Source organism: Kryptolebias marmoratus, linkage group LG13, assembly GCF_001649575.2.
Source record: "Kryptolebias marmoratus isolate JLee-2015 linkage group LG13, ASM164957v2, whole genome shotgun sequence".
NCBI lineage: Eukaryota > Metazoa > Chordata > Actinopteri > Cyprinodontiformes > Rivulidae > Kryptolebias > Kryptolebias marmoratus.
Genome location: NC_051442.1, coordinates 8,941,566 through 8,967,627, shown reverse-complemented (window position 1 = coordinate 8,967,627; position 26,062 = coordinate 8,941,566). Strand labels below are relative to the sequence as shown.

The 26,062-nt window shown below is 39.6% G+C and overlaps 1 protein-coding gene across 3 annotated transcripts in view; it reads right to left on the bottom strand.

Moving 5' to 3' along the window:
- LOC108238991 (transcription factor COE1-A) overlaps positions 1-26,062 on the bottom strand; it is an 88,346-nt gene that overhangs the window by 44,193 nt on the left and 18,091 nt on the right. For all 3 annotated transcript variants that reach the window (XM_017421405.2, XM_017421404.2, XM_017421407.2), the window contains one exon: positions 22,737-22,805. In XM_017421405.2, coding sequence (XP_017276894.1) covers positions 22,737-22,805 — 69 coding nt within the window. The remainder of the gene's footprint in view (positions 1-22,736; positions 22,806-26,062) is intronic.

The window sequence follows — 26,062 nt, the reverse complement described above, 5'->3', positions numbered from 1 at the left end:
ATGTAAAAATGCACTCAGATCACGTAGAGAGAGGAGGTTAGAGGGGTGTAAACGACCCTCTTTTACGATCCTAAAAGGATGCACGCACACACACACACACACACGCACACAAATCATACACATATTCCTTCCCCCTACCCCCAGCTCTGCAAGTGTGTGTGTCCTCATGCAATATTAAATAGTCGGTATGTGTGGGTATAAAGAGTGGTAGGGCTAGGATGCAGTGAATTATATATAACTATTGATCTGCGCACACACACACACACACACACACACATACAGAAAAACACACACATCTTCATAAACGCACACACTTTATTAGATTAAAGCTCAAACTGAAGACACAGACAACAGCAAAAGTCTGATGTTGAAAAAAGAATCTGTCCACAAAGACATGATCAAGGTGCTTTCAGCAGTCAAGGCCAATTCAAACTTTTCTTACGGTGGAAAAAAAAAGAGAATGTGCTCAAGTGTTTGAGAGTCAATGTGAACTCTTTGGTCCACAACATGGAGCCCAAACATTGTGTCCTCTCAGCTCATAAAACACCAAAGCAGAAAGTAAGATTACCAACGTTCTGCACAAAGAAAGTGCTTTAATTCCTATTTCACATTATGTTGCTTTGACAAACCTATTAAACTCCAGTAACCTGTATTTCATAGTAGATCCAGGCCAGTGGTTCACACAAGCAACATCTCACTTAATCCACAAACATGTATCACTATTCTCTGCAGGCTCACAGCCTCTTAGCTTCCTGTTCTGGATTTAATGACTGCATGTTTACAGTTAATTCAGCATCTTAATAAACCAGCGTTTTCAACACAGCAGGCAGCTGTTATTAGGAAAAACAGTTATAAACCTACTGTAAGCCAAAAGCAATTACTGTAACCGTTAAAGAAGGCTGCAGCTCACAGATAAATAAATATATTTTCAAGGACTTTGTAGGTACTAATGGGGGGAAAATACTGTATAAACTGTTAGATGATAGAAAGTCAGCTTCAAGACAAGATTCTAAATGTTTTCTTTTTGTGTTAGTCTGGATGTGCTGCCAATAACAACACAGGTATATTCATTTGCATGTCTAACTGGTTAAAACAGATTCTTCACCCCACTCTGCAGCATGTATCTCACAGGACAAAGTGCTACAACTGCAACACTAACAGTAGTATCTCACAGGATGGTGACTAGTTTGAGACTCAAAATTGTGAGAAAATAAGCAGATCTTCTGTTGCGGTCTCACTAAATTCTGAGTGTTTACAAACAAACAACCAGCGAGCCATGCTGCCACATTTTACACAGCCAGTTTTTTTAAAACTCACAGCTTATTTTTATGTGCACAGCTTAGAAAAGTGTACTCTTGGCTGTGCACATTGTTTCGATGTCTACCTCTGCCCACATCGTACCTGCCTCAGCTCATGGTTTATCCACCTTGGCAGCCACGTCTGCATTTACGATTTAATCTGCTGGATGCAACTTATTTTTATTTTGTAACTAGATAATTTAGGAAATTAATAACGATGCACATACTACCAATGATTGAAACCTTTCTCGCACATAACCAAGGATGTAGACCCCTGACTGTGATACAGTCACTCCCCCCTCCACGTCGCCTCCCAGCCTTCATCCTCCTCCTCTCTCTGCTCCAACTATCTAGCATTTTAATGCATCTATAGTCATGCTAATGGTCCTCTGAATTCAAAATAATTTCTCCTTTGTGTTGCTCTGCCACTCAGCACTGATAGAGGAGTGGTATCTTTCTCCCCCCCCCTTCTTTTCTTCCTTCATACTGACGGAATATAATTTTGACAGAGCCCTGTCAGTCTGTGACTCTGTCTTTCTATCACACTCATTCTGGGTGTCAGATTAATGGAGGAAAGGAGCACAGAGTGCTGACAGGGCACGGGAAGAGAAGGGGAGAGGAGAGGAGAAAGGAGGAGAGAAGAGAAGGGCATGCGTTTTACATTATGAGTGGTTCCAACCTTTCTATTCATGCTGGTTGACCTTTCCATCAGTTGGTAATCGAGAGGAGAATGTCCTTTACTATAAAGGGTGGATGTTAAGTCACGCTCCAAGCAGAGAGGGGAGCACCTGATGTCACCACTGATGTCAACACAGCTCGGGGTGAGAGTGGAGAGGTGCCCGAGGTGAATGGAAACCTTGCAGTTGAGGTGAGGGGGATGTAGTGGATGGATATTACACAGAGGAAGAAGTCAGAGTAGGGGCAGTCCATATGTCTGTGTGTATGTATGTGTGTGTGGGTGAGGGGTGGGACAGGAGGGGAACAATATTGCTCTGGCAGAGCAGGTCATTGTAGAGAAAACATAAAACATAATCATCCATTAAAATGCAGCTTCACACCTTCCATCACATCTATGATGGGACTGCTGCCATAAATGCTGTGTGTGATCATGTGTGTGCGTGTGTCGGTATGTGTGTGTGATCCAGGCTTAAAAAGACAGACGAGAGAAAAAGACCGTGAGGTTTTTTGAACATTTGTGTCGGGTCACGTGAGTGTGTTTACATAGCAGGAGCAGCTTCAGTGTCTTGTTGGAATCCTGCCATCATTTTAATTCAGTTTATATTTATTCATCATAAATTGAGGCGTAAATGTGGAAACCTGGATCTGATATGAAAAATTAATGTTTACTCTGAACTGTCATTCAGTGTAGATATGAAAAATAAATGCATTTAGACTATATGTCAAAAGAGAATCATCAGAACAACAGGAGGTAAATCTTTTGAATTTTAAAATGGGTGAATTTTATATATTTATTTAGTTATTTACTTATTTTTACACCAGCAGAACCAGTAACCAGTGTTTGATTTCTTGCCACAGCAGTGTTGAGTTGAAAATTCAAAGTCAAGTTAATATTTCCAACAAAAAATAAAGGCTGGTGCTGACAATCTTAACATCATATTTGAACTATATAATGAAAAGTAGGAGGATGAGGAGAAGGACACGGCTGTGAACCCGCTCATTGCTGGGAAAGGATTTGTTTCGCAGCTGCAGTCAAACTGCACAGTTTTTCCAGGAAATCTTTATCACTGCTTGATATTTGTCGTAGATCGTGAAAGTGCTGAATTGGCTGTTTGTGATCCCGTCACACCTAACAACCACTGATCACCGATTAAAGTCAAAATAAAATTTATTTATAATAATATTTACATATGCATCTATATATACATCCACAGAGTTTATACATACTTATACTATACACACACATAAATTTACATAATTGATGTCAAGATCAACTGGGATTAAAAGCCAACACACAAAATAGTGTGTAAAGAGAGACAGATTGTTCCATAATTTAGCGGTAAATGACTACCACCTCGTGTTTTCAGACTGGAAGTCAGGACTTCCAAAAGGAGTTGAGAAGTTGACCTCAGTGCTCTGACTGGAGCAAGATGGTGCAACAAACTGTAATATACTCGGGTGTATTTCCTTGAAATGTTTTAAAAACAAGGAATAAAATCTAAAATTTAAGCTTCCGACCCATGATCTTCCTCCAATTCTTTCACGATGAAAGATTTTCTATGAGGACCAAACATTGCACAGTGAGAATCTGCCTTCAGATGTAAATGGCATTTCAAAATGCTGAGTTCATGACACACTTTTGATAAACATGACTGATGAATTGGTGGCAACCTACGCTGGAGATCATACTGCGTTTGCTACAATCTCAGATACATAAAAAAGCAATTATCACATTATTTTTTTACATTCATGTCTCTTAATGTTTCATAAGTAAAGCAAATATGCAAAGACGCAATGAGGGCGCTTTGCTCAGAGTGTATTTTTGTATTTTGACATGTCATGTTGATGTTAATGCCACCTGGTGGTCCGGCGTGAGTATTTCAGAAGGCTTTTTTTCTGCCACTTGTCTGACAGAGATTTCTTTTTTAAATGAAGGACAGAGTATCAGTTTAAAAAAGATCTGTTGTTATGTAGTTAATGCTTAAGTGTCAGCTAATCCAAAGCAAACTTCTTTTTGTCCCTGCAGATGGGAGTGATGAGTTGTACTCACTTGTAAGACTCTAAACATCACTTTTAGTTTTGAATGCCAATCACTGAGGCCAAGTCTGTATTTTAAACTTGTAGCTTTAATGGTGTTAACTCAAAACCACACAAAAACTCACTCCGACACAGATACGCACACACGCGCACAGCTCTGTGACACTTTTCCCCTATAAATCTCCACTTATTGAGGGTAAGTGAGCTTCAGTCAGTTCAGAATATAACTAGCTCCAGCCCAGCAGATCAGAATAGCTGGCAGCGAGCTTACATGTTTGTCATCTAAAAACTATTCACCCTCAACTTAGCCAAGAAAACAACACAAACAATAGACAGCCCGTTAACAATGTACCATTATCTGGAGCATGAGGGGAGGAGGGGTGTGTTGGAGGAGGGGGGGTTAACAATAATAAAAAAAGAGCAGCAGCAAGCAGAGCAAGAAAAAAAAAAATAAAAAAGAAAGAAAGAATAAAGGCAGAGAGAGATGAGAGGGAAGATTGCAGAGAGACCAAAACTGTTATTTAAACCAGGCGACCACAAAAACATCACAATAAATAACTCGGCTGTTTAGTCTCCACCTCAGACACTGGGGGAGAGACGGAGCGTGCTGGGGGAGGGAGGAGAGGGGAGGTGGGGGAGAGTTGAAGGGATCGAGGGGTGATGGAAAAAAAAGTGAAAAAGAGGGGTGGAAAAAAAAAAAACGCATTAAAAGATCAGTGTGTAGTCAGAACCAAAGGAATAGCCAGTATCTTCTCTCCTCTCCACTAATGAAAGGAGCAGTCAAGTGTGCTTGAAAACACACACGCACACTCTTAGCCTTTAACAACAAGCGCAAACAAATTTAGCTCACTTCACATGACTGGGACGATTTTTATTCATTTGTGTGGCATCACACTGTCAAAGTCACACCTTTGCTGCATGCTGACATCCAAACACGTCTTCAGCGTTAAAAGAAGGCGCAGCGATGGCACCTTTGAACGCACAGAGCGCCGTCTCGCCAGCCAAGGCCGTTGACGAGAGGAAAAATAGTGCTAATGCAGCAAGGAAGCTGTTCTTTCCCAATTAAGCTAATAAAACACATGCTCCCCTCCTCCTTCTAACTGCCTAATAAGCCATAAACACAGCTGAACATTCATAATTCTGGCCAGTCCATTAAAAAAAGCACTTCCCATGTGTTCAAGGGTGAAGTGAGCGGGTGAAAGTGCTGGCGAGTGCAATGGCAACCCAAACGAGTTACAGGGGCAGAAATCACTTTCTCTACTAAAAGAAATATTTAGTACCTTGTGTAAAGTAGTGGGAGGTGGTGGGTGATAGGAGGAGGAAAAGGAGAAGGAGGAGGAGAGGTCAGAGCTGTCCTGAAAGACCAAAGAACATGCAGCTCTTTTCCTCCTTTTCTGCCTCCGTCTCTGTTCGTGAGAAGCTGTGAATTCTGAAATCCCTGCAGACGTACTGAACATATCCTGCACATATCATACGCACTGTATGTGCTGGTTCACGTACATGCCCGACAGATTTCAGGAGGAGGAACACAGGAGTGGCAGGACAAGCTGTGAAAAAGTTAGAATTTGGGAGCTGAAGAATGGAGGAAGTGGAAGAGCAGGAAAACAAAGGATGAGGGGGGGAAAAGGAACACAGAGGGTTTACACTCGCAGTTTAGAAAGACTATCAACAGTGAGAAGAAGAATCTGGGTGAGAAAAGAGGAGGATGACGGAGTGAGGAGCGACAATGTTACAGGAGAGGGAAAAAAGGTGAGAGAGAGACGGAGAAAAAAAGTGTCTCCAGTTCAGCAAGTTTGGTGTGAGTTCTGCTGCTTGTTGGACTATTTTCATGGCCTCCTTGCTGGGCTGGCTCTGCTTCTCTCCTCCTGAGGGAAGAGGAATCATAAACACAGCGTGGGATTGCTGTTAAGCAGTTCTTAAAAAACACACTCACAGTTTATTGACTAAATGTTGGCGCGCTGGTCTGACGGGAGACAGAAAATTGGATGTAGCAGTGGATACAAATGTACAGATTCTGTATTAACACCCTGAATCGAATGAATAAACACACAGCTGAGGTTAACTGGATTTAACAACTCTCATCTCTCTAAGGAAGAAGTCTTTCTGTTGTTTTATCATAAAAAATGCCTTATTTAAAATAGGAAATGCATTTTTTGACTGAAGAACTAAATGATAACTAATATTTTTTTAAGTTTGAGTTGCTTTGTCTTTTCAGACCAGGCAGAAAACCATATTTGATGTCTTTAAAGTGACTGATTGTGATCAGGCTTCATTTTACTGCTCAGTATGCTGAATAAAACAGGCTACACCGCACACAACCGGCTGTGTTCGACAACAATGCTAATGTTCTCTGCAAAATCTCCTTTATATCCAATGATCTGTTCTGTTCTGTAAACATATTGTATGTTTTACCATTGCGTGTTCTCCATCTCTGGACAAATAAATGCAAACAAGATGCAGGAGATTTGCTGTGAAATGCATCGAGCAGATTTGAACCACAGTTTTACATACAGTATATTTTAGAAGGACACAAAAGTGCATATTGTATTAGTTTCTCATAAGCACAGCAGCTTTATGAGTGTGTCTAAGGACATATTTGTACTTTAAAGCATCCCAAATCACTTTATAATGTTATAGGAGTAGCTGAGACAGATCCGATTCAATATCAGTATTGGCTTCTGATACTGACTTCATTCTTGGATCAGACATCAGGCTGAGGTCACTGATCTTTTCACCTATTGAGACTCCATGGTTCTGTGTTCCTACAGTTTATATTTTGGCCTGATTTAATCATAAAAATATAATCTCACAGCCAAAAACATTGTCAGCAAAAGCCACAATATAACTGAAAAACATTGGTATCAGCAGACATTTAAATTCAAACTTGGGATTGGAACGAAAAAGAAAAAAATTGGATTGATTTATCTTTAGATCAGATCACAATGCATCCTCATTGTGTTCAATTTGTATATTTGTATATAACTTTATACGTGTATCAGATCCTGGTCCTGTAATCGACTAACTCAGAGCTACTGTTCCTTTGGAAGATTTCATTCTTGTGTGTCTTTGTTTTGATATTTTCTTGTTTCTTTGCCAACTTCAAAATTAAACTACCTAAAAATGATATCCGTGTGCTGCCACGAATCATGCATACTTAATGAGGGCATTTGTTCGTATCTCCGCGGATGATGTTCTGCCCAAAAGTCCATTTTGTTTGTGTTTTGCTTTGTGTTCCATCACTGTTTGCCGTATTGATGTGCAGCGTAGCTTCACTGTGAGCGTCATTAATGTTTGATTTGATCTCAAAAGCAGATTACAACTTTTGCTATTCTGCATTTAGAGTGCGTCATTTAAGTGATGTAGAAACTGCATTCCTGCTACAGTGAGTTTCCTCAGTGTAGGAATACACTGAATTGCTCTCTCTCACACACACACACACACACTAACACATACATGTACACAAAGGTGGAATGAAGAACTCTGTTTGTGTAAGCGTGTGTGTGTGTTTGTCTTTCCTGCTATTGTCAGACGGAGATTGATACCGCCTCTTGTTACTGACAGACAATTGTCGAGGCTTCCTGAACTAATTATAAAAAGCAACAACAATATCTCACACACACCCTGTCTGCCCGCCCGAGTGCGAGTCTGTCCGTCTTTTAGAGCTGGATTCGTCTCCCTGTCTATACAGTAAACCCCAACACATGTAAGATGCTCATTCAGATCCTAAACAATGGCACAACTAAGCTCTAATGAAAACAAAAAACTGGTTAAGTGTTAATTATTTGCAAAACAAAAACCAGAAAGTGATTCATCATATTTGAATTTCCTTGCACCCATGAGAGCAAGAGGAGGAGGCTACAAAGATCAAAATGCAGGGGTGGGGAATAAAGAGGTAAAAGGGCAGACAGTGAACAGCTACAAACATCAGTTTGAACTCACCTCCCATTGTCTGAGTGTCTGGAAATAGGAAATGTCATGTTGCATTTACACATACACAGACATAAAAGCTGCGAGTGTTATAAACCAATGTGGTAAATATACACCCGTCAGGCATTTGGACTCTGTGAGTTTTCGTGTGTGTGTTTCTCTAAAGTATTCATGTACTCAATGCTCTGTGCAGGAAGTGGCAATGATCCACTTCCTGTTCGGATGGAAAGCTCATTTGTTTCACGAGCTGCCCAGGGTGTTACCACAAGCAAATGCCCACAAATATATGGAAAAACAAACACATAAAACCCTACAGAGTGACCACCACCCAGTCTATTTCAACTTGTATTGTCACCTGAGTTGAGTGTATCTAAACTCTTTACTCTTATGGGGCTTATTTATATCCGCGTGTGTTCTTTTCACAAATCCACAGTAGTTTCTGTATTAATAAATCAATCATTTCTATCATGAAAAGCTAATATTTCTGTAAAGATCATATGATCCTCTAATGGTTTGTTTCAGATTTAGTAATAATGTCCACCTTTTTAAAATAACTGATAATAACAGAAATTTTACAGAAATTATGTAATTGGCTCTCATCTGAAACATTAAAAAGCAAAGAAAGTTTCACTGATCAAAATGTCTTTCAGGAGAAACTCAAGGACTTTAGGACTTCAGTATGGAAGTTATGAGACAAATGTCAGGAACATCACAAGACTTAGATGTTTATAACCATTTACAATTCTGCATTATGACTGTATTATATTTCTCTTTTTTTTCTGAACAGTCTGCTCAGCTGCCATCATCTGCTTAAACCAGAATATTAAAGACTCATCTGTCCCAGACAATCTCTTGATGTGTGCAAGAAATGCAAAGGATTTCTAAACTTGATTTTCTGGGACTGTCCAGAGTTTAAAGGGGAAACCAACATAAATCTTAAAAAATAATATTTTTCAGCCATTATGCACAAACAGTAGCAGTGTATTACAAGAAAAAAGAAACATGCTGCAGGTCATTTAATCTTATTTACAACCTTTAAATGACTGTGCTTGTGGCATTTTTATTGTAAAACGTGACAAAACACAGAAGTTTTGTTTCTTGGCGTGGTTTGTCCAGCAGTAATTTATTATACTGCTCACTATTATCAGACAAACACAAATCAGACAGCACATGATCTAGAGATATGTATAATCCAATTTTAGTGTTTTAGCAACATGATGAGCACCAGATTGGAGTAATGAGTCACTAAACCATAGAATTCAAATAGTTTTAATAGATTATCTTTAACCTTCTAGCAGAACACAAATAAATAGCTGAAAGACAAGATGTTCAAAAACAAGGATTAACAAAGAATAACACAAAAAAATGAAAGTAAATCCACTTTTTTTTCTTCCTTTATCTGCTGCTGCCTCCTCACTAAGGCAAACAAACAAATTTCGCTCATAAAACAAAGTTGCCACACTTTGGCTGCATCTCCTGAGATTTAACCTTAAACCGCAGGAGTGTTGCATAACAGCAGCATGGCTGACAGATAAAACGCAGGCTCGTAGCACCCCCACCCCCCTTCTTCCCCAGTGTTTGACTAGACAGCAGCACCCAAACACAGGGAGTCCTCACGACTCTGACTTTACAAAGACTAATTACCGCCTGGCACTGCGAGCAGACAGATGGTCAAAAGAGAGGTGGAGACAACGCTCTCAGAGGGGGAGTGAAAACAGATTTATTGTTACTCAAGTTTAAGTGTGCGATTGTATTTGTCTACATAAAGTCTAAGGACCTGCCTAAGCATATTCTCGAAATCTACTTCTATATACTCTATTTTTGTTTTTTAATGCTAATTTTACCTTTTAAGTTAAAGTTGTACTAATTTTAGCTTTTAGTTAGTCTTTATTGTCACATATTTTAGCTTTCGTTTAGCTAATTGAAGCTTTTAGCTGCTGCTCGGATCAAATTAGGTTTTCACTGTCTTACTAATTTGTGTCTTAAACTGTTTTGTTCAATTTAGCTCGTGTTCTGACTGTTTCAGCTAGGTTTAACGTCTGTTCTGCTTGTTTTAATTTTAACAATTCAGTTTTAGTTACTTCAGTAAATTTCAGCCATCATTCGGCACTTTGTAGTCATACTGAATTCTCTCAGAAAATGTAAACTTTATAGTTAACATGTACTAAAAATAGTAGTGATTAAAAACATTTTATCATCACAACAAACACTGTAACATCCTTTTTTGTGTATTACACTTTGAATGAGAATATATAGGCATATTGATGTTCCATCTGTTTACGTAAAAAGAAATGGTGGCAATGTTTTAATCGCTACTTTTTGCAGTTTTGAATTGGAGGCTTAGAATAGGTGTAACATTAGAAAGTGGGATTCAGATATTGTCAGTCTTAGTAATAAAATCTGTTAGCTGAAAGACTTTCTGGACAACCTCTTCACCTCTGTCTCCACCTAACTCCTCCTTGCCTTCTTTGACAACCCTCAACAGCTTTTTTATTAACTTGAATCCTCCTCACCACCTCCTCCATTATTCCCTTTCTACCTCCTCGGCCTCCTTCTCTTTGCAAGTCTTCCTCGTTAGCCAGGCATAAATCTCCAGAGCCAACCCAGTAATTTAACCAATTAGCATCTTAGATATGAAGGTATGGTGGCTAAATTATGACAGTACAGAATAGTGGTGCATGTAGCCCCGGAGAGGGAATTTACAACCTCTCGTTACATATTCAACCGGCATAAATCAAGTGTTCCCCACTGACACTCGGCCTTATGGGTAGACTTGGGCCAAGGTGGAAGGGAACGGTCTCAGGAACGAGAGTTAGTTAATCATGTGGAAATAAGACGCATAACCTAGATTCACATGCACACATAGTCCATTAAAAAAGAGTGTCTGAATACACAGTTGCAATAAACAGAAGCTCGTTCACATTCTTCAGTGTGAAGAGTATTTGGGCACAAACCCATACACTCTGAAGAGCAATACCTTGAATAAACAAAGACTAACAAAATAAAGTAGTCAAAAATTCAAAAACAATGCAGCAGTGCCTCCAAGCTCTGTTGTTTTTGTTTGAGCCACCTCCCTCACCCTCCATCTCTTCCTCTGACTCCTCCAAACACACACACTCCTGCCTAAATGAGTGTTTCCGTGTGCTAATGGGCAAGACAAAGAGCTCAGACAGCAGCTGCAGAGAGCGTGTGGTAAGGCTCGTGTGTTATCTCAGCGCGTGGTCCCAGCGACAAACGAGTGAGTGATAACTGTAGTAAAAGTGTAGTAAACAGTGTGAGTGATGGCGGCTGTCGGCGGGGCCAATTGAGCGTGTGACATCAGCCGTAGCATATCAGCAGAGAAGCACAACGGTAATGACAGCATCACCACGCAGCGCGCTTAGGCTATCTGTTACCGCTTAACAGCCGCCACACACACCCAAACACTCGCACACAGATAAAATGAGTATATTGTCACTAATGGGTATAAATCTGACTTTCAGCTGCAGTCAGAATCTGCAATTTCTCTAAAATTGCCCTGAAATCATGAAAGAAAATTAGTCATTTTTTTAAGCATTAGGAGGAAGGTGAGGGGCGTCCCAGTTCAAGAAGAATCTCTTCATGGGTTCGGGTGCAGTTAGGAAGGTGAAAGGTCATGAGCTCAGGTCTCTGGAGGAAGACAACAAACACGGGTTGTTCCCATAGGAAGAGATCCTGTGAATCATTATAAAACTAACACACACACACACACAGTCACACACACAGACTTCCTACACCACAAATCATTATAACATCTAGTCTTCTAATGAGGTGGACACCTTCTAAACCTTCTGAAAACCAATCCCCTAATGTCACTCTGTCTCACCTTTCAGACTCTCATAGGACCTGCAGACAGCGAGGGACTCAATTAGACGCTGGGACACAAATATTAAAGGCAGAGATTCACACAACATAGATGGAGAATCCAGTTCAGCCTCAAATTGTATATGTAAAAAAGGTTTAAAGCATATTTAAATTGAAAAATAGCACACATTGCTCAACTCAGTCGTGTTATTTTAGTCTTTTGCATGATTGCTGTTATGTTTATTTTAATATTGTGAGAGAAAAGCAAAAAAATATTTTTGGTAGCCTTGAGTTTTACTTTTAAAAAACTAGTTCAAAAGGACACACCTATGAGACTTAAAGTTGTGTAAAATTTCCAAAAGAGGTGCTTCCAACTAACTGAACAAAGAATTTTGTAATATAGCAACATAAATACTAATAAAACCATCAATCCTTGAAGTAATGCATATTGCCCACCACCTTACATGCCAAAGTTTTAAACAAAAATCTTGCACAGTATGTTAGAACTCAGTATATGAAGAAAATGACTCTCAGCTATAATCGCACCAAATTTCAGGTCAGTGCTTACGTTTCTTTATCTGTGTGCCTTTTTCTGTAAACTCAAGTACACTATGTTGCTGTCACCACGTGGCGTTCAGGGTAGATTTTCATAAAAGCGAGCATTATAAATATTAAAAGAAGATCAGGCGCAGGGAAAAGAAAATGCAGATTTGTTAAAACCGTCTTTCATTAGAAAATAAACACCCAGATGATTGCAGCAGATTTGACACTGAGCTGGCTAACACCTACGCAGCGTGACCCAAGTTCAAGTGTTTGTATCTCGCTTTCACAGCTCGGAGAAAGATACAAGAAGAGATGGAGAATGAGAGGAAGAGGGGGGAGAGAGGCATTTAACCTCAGAGTGTCAGACCAAAAAAAAAAAAAAAAATCAGCGGGATTTCTTTGTGATCAATAGGTCCAAGGGATGCATTCACCCACACAGTGCTACACGAGCACACAGATACACACAGCTGCTCCTAATAGGCACACACGAGCATAAAACTCTAAACACTTAAGTGTAAAACACACACACACTAATGCTGTAAGAAAGCTGGCCACAGCTGCGCTCTCCTCTCGAGTGCCGCACTAACTGACGGCTAATCGATTAGTGCTTGGTGACCTCTGACCCCGCCAGCTTCCTGTCTGACAGATTACACCTCCGCAGTTCCATAGGAGTGCACTTTCTAGGTCTTATTATGAGTGTGTGTGGCTGAGCTCAACAGCATTACTAAAATAAGCGAAACACCCCTCAAAGCAACAGTGGTTCATTTCATCAGACGCCACATGCGTGAACATATAATGTACGTTACGTAAAGTTATTATGTGTGTGGCGGGACATGTTGTGTTTTCTGTAGCGCTCTGTTTGTTGTTGTTAGGGCGTGTGCTGTGTGTTACTGTGGAGACACAGACAGTGTGCAGATCAGGCAGCTTGGTCTGGGAGGGGTGATGCATTTGTGTGTGTTCGGAGGTTGATAACAATGCCCCTCTCTGTGGGACGCTGGTGCTCTCTTCCTGATGTGCTCCACACGGGAAACACTGCTACAGCACACACACACACACACACACAGATATTTATACCTGTGTGGGTTGTGATGACTTCACCATCTCTCCCTGCACAGCCCTAACAAAAAGAAACAAGACCTTACTGTGGACTAGTGTCCCTCCAACACACACACACACACAGGAGAGTGTAGAGCTTGCAGACTCAGTCCGTTAGATCAGACAAGGTTAGCATTTTTATTCCGACATGGCTATTAATAATGAAATGATGCATGGCTGGCACATTTTCACTCCCCTCCCCTCCCCTCCTCGCTCCACTCCTCTCCTCTGCTCGACAAATTCCTTTTTACAGTTGTACAAACTTTCGTACAGTAAGTAAACACACTCTCGTTCAAATTCCTGAAACACCTCAACCACCCGTTCACTTTGTGGTAAAGGAAAAAAATTCCCCTCTTCTCGCTCTCATCCATGCATGTGTGCAGACTGCATGGAGTTTGCCTTTTAATGACAGCGCTTAGGATATTCGCACACACCACCAGTAACCACCTATCGTGAATGAGCCACTGTACTTTCCTCCCTTAATTCGGTGTGTGTGTGTGCAAGAGCGTCTGATGGTTGTCCATGAAGGGTGGTATGGTAAGAGGGATCTCTGTGCAGGCACCAGGAGGCCTCTGACCACAGTCTTATTTCCCACCAGGAGGTTATCCTCGTAACGCACAAACACACACATTCACACGCCAGCTACTCTTTTGTTAGTTTGCCTGACAGCCACTAACATCAGTCCAATAATAGATTACACTATCACTCTGTGAGTTAATTAGTCTGGAAGGTGGTTAATCAATCAGCCGAGTCTGTTAGTTAGCAGCTTAATTCGGCAGTCAGCTCATTTTAGAGCTGACCAAATGGAAAAAATGCTGCAACTTTTACTAAAAGAAAACTTCTAAAAGAATACACCTAAAGGTTGGATTTATTTTATGTCAAATTTAAAACTTTGGCCTGATTTCCAATTGAAATAAACGCTTGTATGAAATTTCACAACTATAAGCTTGAAACATTCAATGAGCTGCTTAAAACTACTGCTTACATTCACTGATGGCAGCTCCCCTCCTCACTCTGTGTCTCGGCAGTTTTCAGTTTATTCTATATTTTAGAAATATGTTGTTTAAAGTTAAACAAGGTGGTTAAATGCAGAAAAGTAAATGTGTCTCAAACACAAAAGAGTAGGAAGCCCCAAGGCAACCGGAGTATGTTTCTGAAAAGAACGATACTGCAAATACATAGGTTGTTGGTTTAACTTGAAATTATTCTTATTGCTGAAACAGAAAACAAAATGTGCACCCAAGCAGTGCTGAACCACATCTTGAAGGACTAATGTTTAGGCACTAGATAGGCTCATTCTTGTACCATCGTCTGAGGCCACGTGTGTCCACGCTGTCAACATGTCACCTGAACTTTGTGACTCTGTGGAATTCAGAGCTTCCGGCAAAACAAATGGAGTGGCTGTAACTTTATTTCTGCGATCAAAGATAGTAAACAGCAACATTGCCATTTTTACAACAGGTTTGTAAAAAAGCTCCGAAAATGTTGTTTTAATTTGTTTTTTATGTTGTTCTGCTAGCAGAGGAGATTCTCTTCTTGCTGTTAAAAGTGTTATTTCCCATTATATAATTTTTTATCGAATTGTATCATACCATACCAGATCATATTGTATTGTATTGCGTCAAATCACATCGCATTCAAAATGCATTGTACTACATTGTATTGTATTATATTGCCTGTGATGGACTTCTGACCTGATGGATGGATGGATGGATGGATGGATGGATGGATGGATGGATGGATGGATGGATGGATGGATGGATTGGATTGGATTGGATTGGATCATACCTAAACTGCAGTATGAATGAAGCTATGCATCTATCTGAAAAGTTCTTTCTAAATCCTGCATATAAAAGTGAAAATAACCAGGCTTTAAGGGAGTTTTTGTGTCTTTCTTGCCTGTAAAAATAGGAAAACTCATAATCACTTGTCATAGATGTCCCTAGAATTTAGGTATCTAAGAATTTTCCAACTTTTATTGTGAAATTTAATACATTTTGTTATCTGGACCAGTGTAGCTTTTTAACATTTTCATGTGAGACTAGATCTTTTTTTCTGTTGGTGTTTCTTGGGGCAGTTTAACAGCAAAACTCTTAAACTCTCAGTAATTATGAAGAAAAGAAACATTAAACCTTTCAGCTAATGCAAAAAGACAATTGTAGTTTTTTTTTACAACACACAGCCTCTTGAATTAATCGAGGCATCACAACAGCGTCGACAGAGACAGATGGGAAAATGTGATCGTTTTAGGCCATCATAGTGGTGTTTGTCACTATTAGAGTAACACGATCCCTGCCTAAGGATGTGGATGTGTTTTGTGTCTTTATGTGTGTGTGTGTGTGGGTTGCAGGAGACAGGAGCAGGAAGGGAGGAAGGGGAGGATGAGAGAGGTGAAAGAGGGGGAAACAAGAAGAACAGAAAAAGGAAGAGGCTGTGTGTGTGTGTGTGCATGTGACGCTGTGTGATCTGGGAGGGGGTTGCAGGCACACATTACACATCTGTTCGGACCCTCTCCAGCCATGCCCCGTGGCAGTTTTCTAAATAATATTTCCCGTCTCATTCCCATAAAACACAGACACAAAGATGTATGGAGAAATACAAAGCAGAGTAAAAAAACCTACTCTCTCTTTAGTTCTGTCCCAGGGATGATTAAAAACAAACAAAACAACCCTTTTTTCAGGAACTAAGTCTATAACCTTGACCTTTAATTATTTGTTGAGAGACTGAAAGGATGAGCGAATTAAAGGCAAGTACTTCCTCTAACACAGAGATAAATTAAAAACTTGTATTTTTCTTGAAGGAATGCTTGCCTCCTTGCATGCCAACATTTTGAACAAAGATCTTGTCTGATCTGTTAATGCTTATATGATGTGTTGAGGATGACTCTCAGCTACTATCGCACCAGATCTTAGCTTGACATCTAGAAAAGTGACAGAGTTATGGTCATTTATGTGTTTGCAAAGGTTGATTAGCGGAGGCAGCCATATTGAATCGAGTTAACACCAAAAGTGAATTAGTTTTAGACTTACATCCAATGACTATTTTCTGAGAGTTCCAATAAAATCTGTCATCTGGTTTATGAGATAATAATAAAAACATAAGAAAGAGAAGCCAAAAATGACAAGGGAAAAACTAAACCCCCATTGCAAAACCCAAAGCCACACAACACCACAAAACAATACAATCCCCCATTTCTCTGATCCTCACTGAGCTGGAGTAAGTTCACTCGGCCAAAATCCACATTTATGTGTGAATGCATGTATCCATTAAATAGGCGGTTAAACTAAATCAGCAAGTAAATGGAATACCGAGCTCCTAAATGCTAGGACAGGTGCACATGGAGACACTAAATGAGAGAAATGAATAAAACATTCGCCCATCTCACTCGTCCTCCCTTCTCTCATCTGCACAATCCCACACTCACACACACAAACACACACAAAAACTGCAAGCAAGTGAAGGCTGGTATTATGGCAGTGGTATAAATAACTCCTAACGGGACTTGTGTTTAAGCAACCGCTGACCTTTAACACAGGAAGTGACGCAGAAACACTAGAAAGTGAGTGAAGAGGTAATAATCACTCGACTGAAATCGTTTTTCTGTTTGGTTGCAAACAGGTCACTCAAAAAAAAAAAAAAACATCAAAACTACAAAAGCACCAAAAGCAACATGAGAATGTGATGGTTTTGAGCTGATGGGTTATCCTCAGCATCTTACCTTGTTTTATTTGTGTGAATGCAGAATTAGCATATTTTCCTGTTTTTTTTTTCCTGTTTGGTGGTCAGATTGCAGCGCTGACCACCGAGCTGCCGTGGTCCCTCTCCTTTCTGCTAGTGTTTGTTCTCTTTTAGCTAGTTTCAGATTCTTCAGGATTCACACTGCATTTTTGCAGAAAATGCAAGTTTTCTTGTCATAATTATTTTAAATGCTTTTTCTCAGCTTAGTAGGAAAAAAAACATGGGAAACATGGGACAACATATTTGAAATCTAGTAAATTGTCTTTGACTTTAAATGTTAACTTTATTTATTTTTAACTTTATAAGATATAACATTTGTAATGCATTATTTACACACCTAAATGAAACAGTGTTAACTTATACAATACTGCGGTCAAATTAAGAAAAGCACATTTAAATTTGGGAGGATGAAGATCTAAAAGAAAAGAGGGCAGCAGAGTAAAAAAGCAGAATGAGGACAGGTCAAGAAAGGAGGAAAATTATCTCATTATCTGTTTTAGGTGCGTGTGTGTCAGACAGTGACAGTTGAGTGAACAGTAACAGTGACATACCAGGTTGGCAGAGATATTTTGGTAACTAGGACAAGCCAGAGGAAGAGCTAGTGAGGAAGACAAAGGGAAAAAAGATGAAGAGATCGTTTAGAAGATCCCACTCGCTCCCTCTGTCGCCTTTTCTTCCCCTCCTCCTCCTCCTCTCCCTTCTCTTCCAGTTTGATTGACAGCACCCCTACCTCCCCTACCCAATGCTCTTTGATTGACAGGACTCCCCAGACTGAGGCTCTTATCCCCTGAAACAAATCTTGCTCTGCTCCTCCTCCTCCTCCTCCTCCTCCTCCTCTCTTCCCTTTACTCCCTGTAAATGCTGTCTCATCATCGTCATCGCCTGGTTCCACCATTTCTCCATCCCTTCTTCTTTCCCATCATCTCTTCCTCAAGATGCGACCCCTCTTAACCCCACAGATTACACACACACACACTCACACACACAGGGGAACCCCCTTAAACCCTCAGGCTTATGTGGGCCCCTTTACGCTGTGAGGCGACACTGGTTCACATAACACTCACAAACTGCCTTCCTCGAGCCTTGACACCAATCTAAGCCCTGAACACTCTGCCTGAGACTATAACCCCCTCAAACTACACACACACCCACACACACTCACACAGCCTGAGCTTATTAAGCCAATTGTAGAAGTCTAAACATGCAGTGAGCTGAGCAGTGAGGTAGGTAACCCCTGAGGGCCACAGAGAAACTGAAACAGAGTAAAAAAAATGAGCGAGGGAGAAGGAAGAAGAGGAGGAAGGCCAGGGACGAGGAGGAAAATGCAGGGGGAAGTGAACGTGTTGGAGAAAAAGTAACAAGGGGTGATGTGGATGTTGTTCAAGAAGAGTAAAAGATACAAGGAAACAACTGAATGGAAGCCACACACACACGCTCAGAGGAGAGAGACTGTGGCTCTTTAGGAGTCAAGCAGGCGTATGATAGGATATCGTTGCATGTCGTTAACCTTATATTAACCCTGAGAAACAAGTGAGATGCTCGCTGCACCACAACAAGGACTGACTGGGCCACACACACTCACTCACACACGTGCACAACGTCCACACATGGAGGGATGGGCAAGCTGCCAGTCTCACAAACACACACACACGGACTGCCATCCTTACTGACACTGTTCAATGAGCTGTCAGTCACGGCTTTTTCTTTTTTACCTGCGTGTACCCAGAAACCAAAGAACAGAACAGGGGATATGAAAATACAAGAACATTTTGGCCAAACTGAAAAGTTTGTCTAATTTTGTAATTGGAAAGGCAGTATTTTTATATGAATAAAAAAGAAGTTCTGTTATTTCAGTTTATCCTGCAACTTTCTTATTAATAATAGTGGTCTATGCAGACAAACTTGAAAAGGCAAATATTATTTGAAAGTATAGCATGTAGAGATAATATATCTGCACTTAATCTTTGCAAGTAGTTTGTAGGATCCAGAAACCCGAAATAGATTGACCTAATGCAAAACTTGCCCTATAAAAAACTGCATATGTTCCACTTTATATTCAACTAAGAAGCTGTCTTTATAAAAGCCAAACCATGATATTTTTCAAATCCTGACCAAGAAGTTTTCTACCAAAACCTGACCACACAGTAAGTGAAAACAAAAAGTGAAGCAAAACAGAAAAAAACTGAAAGGACAAATTTGTCCCAGTCAGGTGTCATTTCACAAAAGGTCTCTTAAATGTGTTCATATACCAGTATAATGTTTGAAATGTTAACTTCTGGTGTGTAGACACTGCATCGTTGTAAAATAAATAAATAAATAACAGAATTACCTGAACATACTTTTATTGTCTGAAGGCTAAAAATTGTACTGCGTAGACATAACTGCAGAAAATTAAAAAAGAAAGTCTGTAGACTTAAGTTGAGTGGTATCAGTGACACAAACTTTACATTTTAATTTTGACTTGGTTGGTGTTAAATATGAAGTGTGATAACATTTTAAAATGAACAAAATAAAATAATATGTTTTCCAGTGTTCCTATGCATGCACTTCACAAAATCAATGGAAAAGTAAGTCAATTTAGCTAATAATCAATAACCCTAACCTTATATATTAGTACTTTGTGTTCAATCATCATTTTCTGTTTAAACGACCTTTACAGAAATGAATAAACAAAGTGTTTTATTACACAAATACAGGAGCTTCAAATTTAAATGAACATTCCTTATAAACCATCTAATTCGATTTACAAATATGACCGTTTTCCCAACACCTTCTTTAATGTCTCTAACTCTTCCGTCCCACAGTTTGCCTGGTGGTTTGTAACGAGTGACAGGTTTGTTTACTTTGAATCCCCTCTCCTTGACCGGGCTCAGCCTTCCAGCTGTTGTCAATCAAATTCAGTCACCAGAGAGTTTGTGGTGGTGCCAAAAGCTACAAAAACACGTCAGATTATCAAGACTAACACAAAACAGTAGAACCCACTTTAAAATATTCAGAGAAAAAGGGTGAACACAACTTCTTGTTGTCATGGTGATTTATGACCATACTTAAGCAAACAGGTATCTGGAATTTAGCTAAAATAAATGTACATTTTGTTGCTGTTTTTCTATTTAGATTTTGCAGCAATTTAGATGATATCAAGATCTACTGTTAACCTACAGTTAGAGCAGATATTCTGTTTTAGTTGAGTTTTCTCACATGTTTTTCTAACATTGGTGCACAAATGATTTTGGATTAACTGAGTTAGCTTGCTTTTTTGTTCTTTTGGATCTGTTTTTTCTATCTGTATTATCATAAACATCCATCCAGAATGCCTAAAGGAAAGAAAATCTCTGTAATATTTCCCTAAACATTTCTTTTAATGATGTCCATCTAATTATAAAAAAAAAGAAAGAAATAATTTTGACTAAATGGGAGGACAGAATGACTTTTAACTCTGTTTACAGTAGTGACACACTCGGAGCTCTTATTCCGTCTGTCTTTCCGTTCACATGTTTAGGTCAGACAGCAGAGTTCCAGATGTTACATCAAGATGCTGTGAACCACTGCAAAGTGGAGGAGGAGGGGGGGCAGGGGGCTACAGGAAGTATCCCACGGTATCCAGAGTAACCTTGACATTCCTTCCTGACCAAGTTCCCTGACATCTCCCAGAATTCACTCTGCTTCACTTTTAGGCCTGCAAATGACACACATACATCCACACAAGCACACTCACACTCCAGCAATCTTCAATCTTCACAACCATCAGTGCTCCAAATGCTCCAGAACCTGCATATTTGTGTCAGTTTGTGTCTAACGTATCAGGTACTTTTTTTTCAGCAGCACAACCTACATGACAATCATCCAGACTCACACATTTGCTTAAACATCTTCCAGGCATGTATGTAAAAGGTTGTAAGATGAAATGTCAGAGCCAAAAACAGAACAAAAGGGATTTTAGAGATAGTATAATGCCCTGCGCAAACACATAAGCTGGTAACACACATAAATATTTCCCTGCCAAAAAAGTAGAAGTCTAATTATATAAATCACATGTAGTAACCATTTTATAACCTAACAAGACAAGTAAAACTGTTTTAATCAGTACATTTTCATAACAGCCTTTTCTAAATGACTGAATATGTCTAAAACATTAAGAAAATGTTAACATGTGCAGCCGGAGGCATTTTAGTAATCTCTCATATCCACTTGTCCAACCTCAAAGCAACAACTACAAACAGTAAAACTGTGTGAGCGTAAAAGCAAAAACAGCATCCTTCATTCTGGAGACAAAAAATAAAAAACTATTTATATTAGAATTTATTTGCATGAAAAAAATGTTGGTTAGAAAATTAAAACAACTCCTGTCTGACTCAGCAGATCAGTGGAAGAATCATTTCAGAAGTGAACACACTTAGCGTTACAACACAAACTTTACCTAGTTGAGAAAATAGCAACTAAGTATATGACAAAAAAAAAATTGTGTGTAAATACTAATGAAATGTTTAATCAAACTGCTTGAAAATTTTACAGTCTAAATTGTTTTAAATGGTGAAAATTCACTGTTGAACTTCAAACTGAGAACGCTTTGATTACTGTCTGCTGCAGGTAAGATACTGCTCAAAGGTATTCCACAAAACCACATTTTAAAAAATAAACAAACTATCCCTTCATTCCATCCAGTTTATTGATGGGTGAGTGATTTAAAAGCACTAAATAATATTAACATATTGATAGAAGTGTAATACTTTTACTTCTATATCTGCCTTTCTGCCAAAAATTGTCTTGTTTCCATTAAATATTTGAATTCATTGAATAGTTTGTTGAGGTGTGTTATGTCTGTGGCTGTTAAAAACAAAACATGTTTTTGCTAATAATGTGGTGTAAGTTATGGGAATATTTCACTTCTCCTCCTGTGAAATGACACAAACACATCCAAATGTGTGTGTGAAGTCAGAACTGTGCATGCAGGGTTAAAACAACATCCAAAAGAAATCAGACTAAAATGAGGTTGGATCTCATTTCAGTTTGTCTCTGTCACTTTTTTCCTTTTTCTTGTGACCCATTTTTCTGTTCTGCTCTAAAAGAGACAGAAAGAGGTTCTGGGTGGGTGTTAAAGAATGGATAGCTCCGTTCTTCCTTTTTGATAGAGAGACAGATAGGAAAGCAGACAGACAGGAGGAGAGCAACAGACAGCTTTTACGTCTAAACAGTTTATCTTTTTGCATAAAAAAAACACTTTTATGAGCACTGTTTTTCCCTCACTCAGGTGTGTGTGTGTTTGTGTGCTGCTGCAAAAATCAATACCATTTCTAAATTGCACCTGCCCATGTACAGACTTTTAAATGTTGCTACTTACACCACTGCTCATGAATCCTGCTGTTTAAATGCAAAACCTGATCCATAAAAGTTTTACTCCGCTGCACATCAGAAGCCACTGATTCACTCTAAAGACCATCTATTTTAGTAGTGACAACAAATCGTCTAAAAACAGAAACGTCTCGTCCCACGCTGCCATTCAGGGCAGGTTAGACCAATCCTCCAGTATGTGTCTGGTCTGTGTGTGTGAGAGTGTGTGTGTGGAAGAGAAAAGGAAAGGAGCAAAGGGAAAGTCAGTACCTGTCGATGATAACTGGGTCTGAGGGTGTCTCATTACGGTTTCCACAGCTCTTCTTGTCACAGCACCGACTAAAAAAAAGAGAGTAAAAGAAGGAGACACAGGGCAAAGTCAGCTTGACGTACAGAACATTCACTGCATTGTAGGAAAGTTTCTAAATTAGTTGTTTAATCTGGAGCTTTTTACAGCGCATAATACACTTCGACGAAACCGATAGAGAGGTTGTTACCAAAGTCACATTTGATGAAATCAGTGGAAAACAGGCCAAGAGGAGTTTCACAGAGTCTGTCAGGTGGATCAACTCTGAGAGGAAAGTTAAAAATAGGCTTTGGTGGCACAGAAAGTGAGTGCACACAGCAGCACCTCAAAGAAATATAGTAAATGTTAGAGGAACTAGCCAGCTGGGGAACACAAAAGGCTGTGAGCTATGCTGCATCTTCATAAAGCACGTTCATGGTGTGCTGTTTTAAGAGCTGCAGCACCAGAGTCACTGCTAAATGAAACTATTCATGACTTGGCTGTGTGCCAAAAAGATTTTAGCTTTGAGTTTCAGCTTTTTCTGTGTTCAGTTTACAGGCCCTCCGTGTCCCTGAAAGTGCTCGAGCTTCCTCCAGCAATCCCAAAACATTCATCTCAGGTTAATATTAGGATTTGTCTTTGTTCGTAACTGAGTGAGAGAATGTGTCTCTGTTTGCGTGTTGTCTTGGTAACCTTTCTAGGGTTTTTCCTGCCTTTTGCCCAATGCCAGCTGAGATAATGCTGGCTATGACAGAACAATGACAGGATCCACAGTTGATCGCGGCTTGCTTTTAGACGCAAACAAGTCAGGGTGCCTCTGCTGAGCCTTGTCCTCCACCTGAATCAGAAAAGCAACTTTAGTGCAGACATTCTGAGCAGGACATGCAAAGAGGCCTTCATTCCACTTCTGTACATGCTGGTTGTTCAGTAAAACTTGCACATAAGCCGAACTTTCTCCGGGTGGAATGCAGCCTGTTTTTGCCCGACTCTTTCGTTTCAAAATGTCTGCAGTGTAATAAACCTGTTGGCATGTGTTTGTGAGAGTGTGTGTTTGTGTCTGAACTAGACTGTAGGCCAATGTTAGAAGGTGGACTTCCCAGAAAATCCCATTTTCTTTAACACAGAGTTCACTGTCAGGAAAGTGTTCATAATTTACTTTGGGGGAGATGACAGCAGAATGTACTATAAAATGAAAGAAGCTGGTTGAGGGAGTCTGACGCCTCAAATATTCTTATGTGACACTTTTGGGCTAGAATTTATAGAACTGTACAAAAGTCTTTTGTTTTGTTTATTTTTTGATTTCTAGGGGACAGATTTTCTTGTAATCTTTTGAAGGAGCCTTAAGCAACATTTCTTCAGGCCCTCTGAAAGTCTTTTAAAATTTTTCTGCGGACACTGGCTGATCTTGTGCGGCACTGGATGTATTTTGACACCCAAAGAAGCACTGTTGCAGAACAAACACACCCCTAATAATAACACAGTGTCGCTCTTGACTGATTCGTGGTGGAAAACATGGCCGTTAGACTGTAAAAGTAAAAAAGAAGAGCCTTTTTTATTTATTTAATTGCTTTTCTGAATTGCTTTTGTTTTCATTACATGAAATTGTTGTAAAAGTTAAAGTTTGCACTTTTGTAATTCCTCACCCCTCACCTGAAATAAAAAATAATAATAATTAGGACATAGCAGTGGATGGACAACGACCACAGATTGTCAGCAGCAGGCAAGACTTTGCCTCCATCTGTCACAACTTTATAGTTTTTTGCAGTTTTCTTCTTTCCTGTTTTGTTCAGTTTACTTATTAGCAGCACATTATGAGGATAATAAATAATTACATGGTTAGGGTTTCTAAAAACTGTAGGCTAATTTTAGAAATAAAACATGATTGAGGTAAGCCGTCACATCAGATGAAAGCTGTTCAACGTAAAGTAAAAGGTCAACATGAAACATTTCCGAGTTACTATTTTAGAACCTGTGATGTGACACGTCTACATTTTTTTCCCCATCGTGAATAAATACAGCTGGTCACTTTCAGTTGTTTTGGTGAAACAACTTGGACCCAAAGATTAATTAACTGTTTTTAGTTGGAATTATTTTGCGTAGGAGCAGTGCTTGGTGTTGTCAAGTAGAAAAAAAGTAGTTTCTTCTCATGCCTTCGGTGCTGGGAGAAGTATGCCATTAAAACTTTGTCTGCTTCAAACAGTCAAATGTCAAGAGGTTTGTGTTTATTAAAAAAAAAAATCTATCAGTTTCAGGTAAATGAGAAGTAACACAAGAAAAAGTTTCTCCTCAAAGAATCAAACAATTGAAATTCACTTTAGATGAAAATTACTGGATCTTTTTTTCACATAAAACTGATATTGTGACTATATCAGTATATAGGAGGAAATTCACTGATGTCACAGATTAAATCAGTTTTTAAACTTCTCCAATTCTTTCACAAGTTGTCAAAAGAAACACAAATCCATAGCTTTGTTTAAAAATAAAAGTAATATCGTAATATAATCAGGATCGGATTTTAGAAAGGCTCAATTTGACATCAGTTTGAAAGAAGAAAACCCCTGCTTTTTAAAAAAAAATCAGTACACGACAGCCTCTCGCGCTGAAAAGGTAAGATGGAGGTGAGCTCAAAGGCGATGTGGGTGGGAAACACGCTACACGTGAGCAAAACTGGCAAGCTTACAAAATCTCACACGTATGTACTACAAGTGTGTCAATGAGGCTTTCTTTGTGCGCATCAATTATGAATAAAGGTGGAAGTATAGGAGGGAGGAGGATAAAGCCGGCGGGGGGAGCGGCAATAAAAGAGTGAAAGGGTAAGCGTGGGAGTGAAAAAAATAAAATAAAAGAAGGGGAGGAGAGAGGGAGGATGAGCAGGAGAAAAGGAGTTTGGGTGGGAAGAAGATGAAGGGGAGACATCTCAGGTTTCCCACTGTCACAGATGGCAGAGGTAGAAAGAAGAGGACTGACACATTACACCTTACTCATTGTCTCCACTATCTGCTTCTATCCGCCGCTCTTTCAGCTCTCTCTGCCATTTGCTTTCTGCTGCGCTGTGAACTGGGTCACCGAGCGGAAACCTTCGGAGAACAGCGAGGCATCAGTGAGAAGTTAGGAGATGAATACGAGCGGCGAGATAAGGAAACGAGCAAACGAGGAGAGCTGAGACCAAAGGAGGGAGGAGTGGCTGGGGCAGATGAAGAGCAGAGATTAAGGGATATGTTTATGTTTAAGAGGAGAGAGGAAGATGGTATAACTGGAAGGGTGATGGGAAGTAAAACAAGGAGTTGGATGGGGGTAATGTAGCACTTCT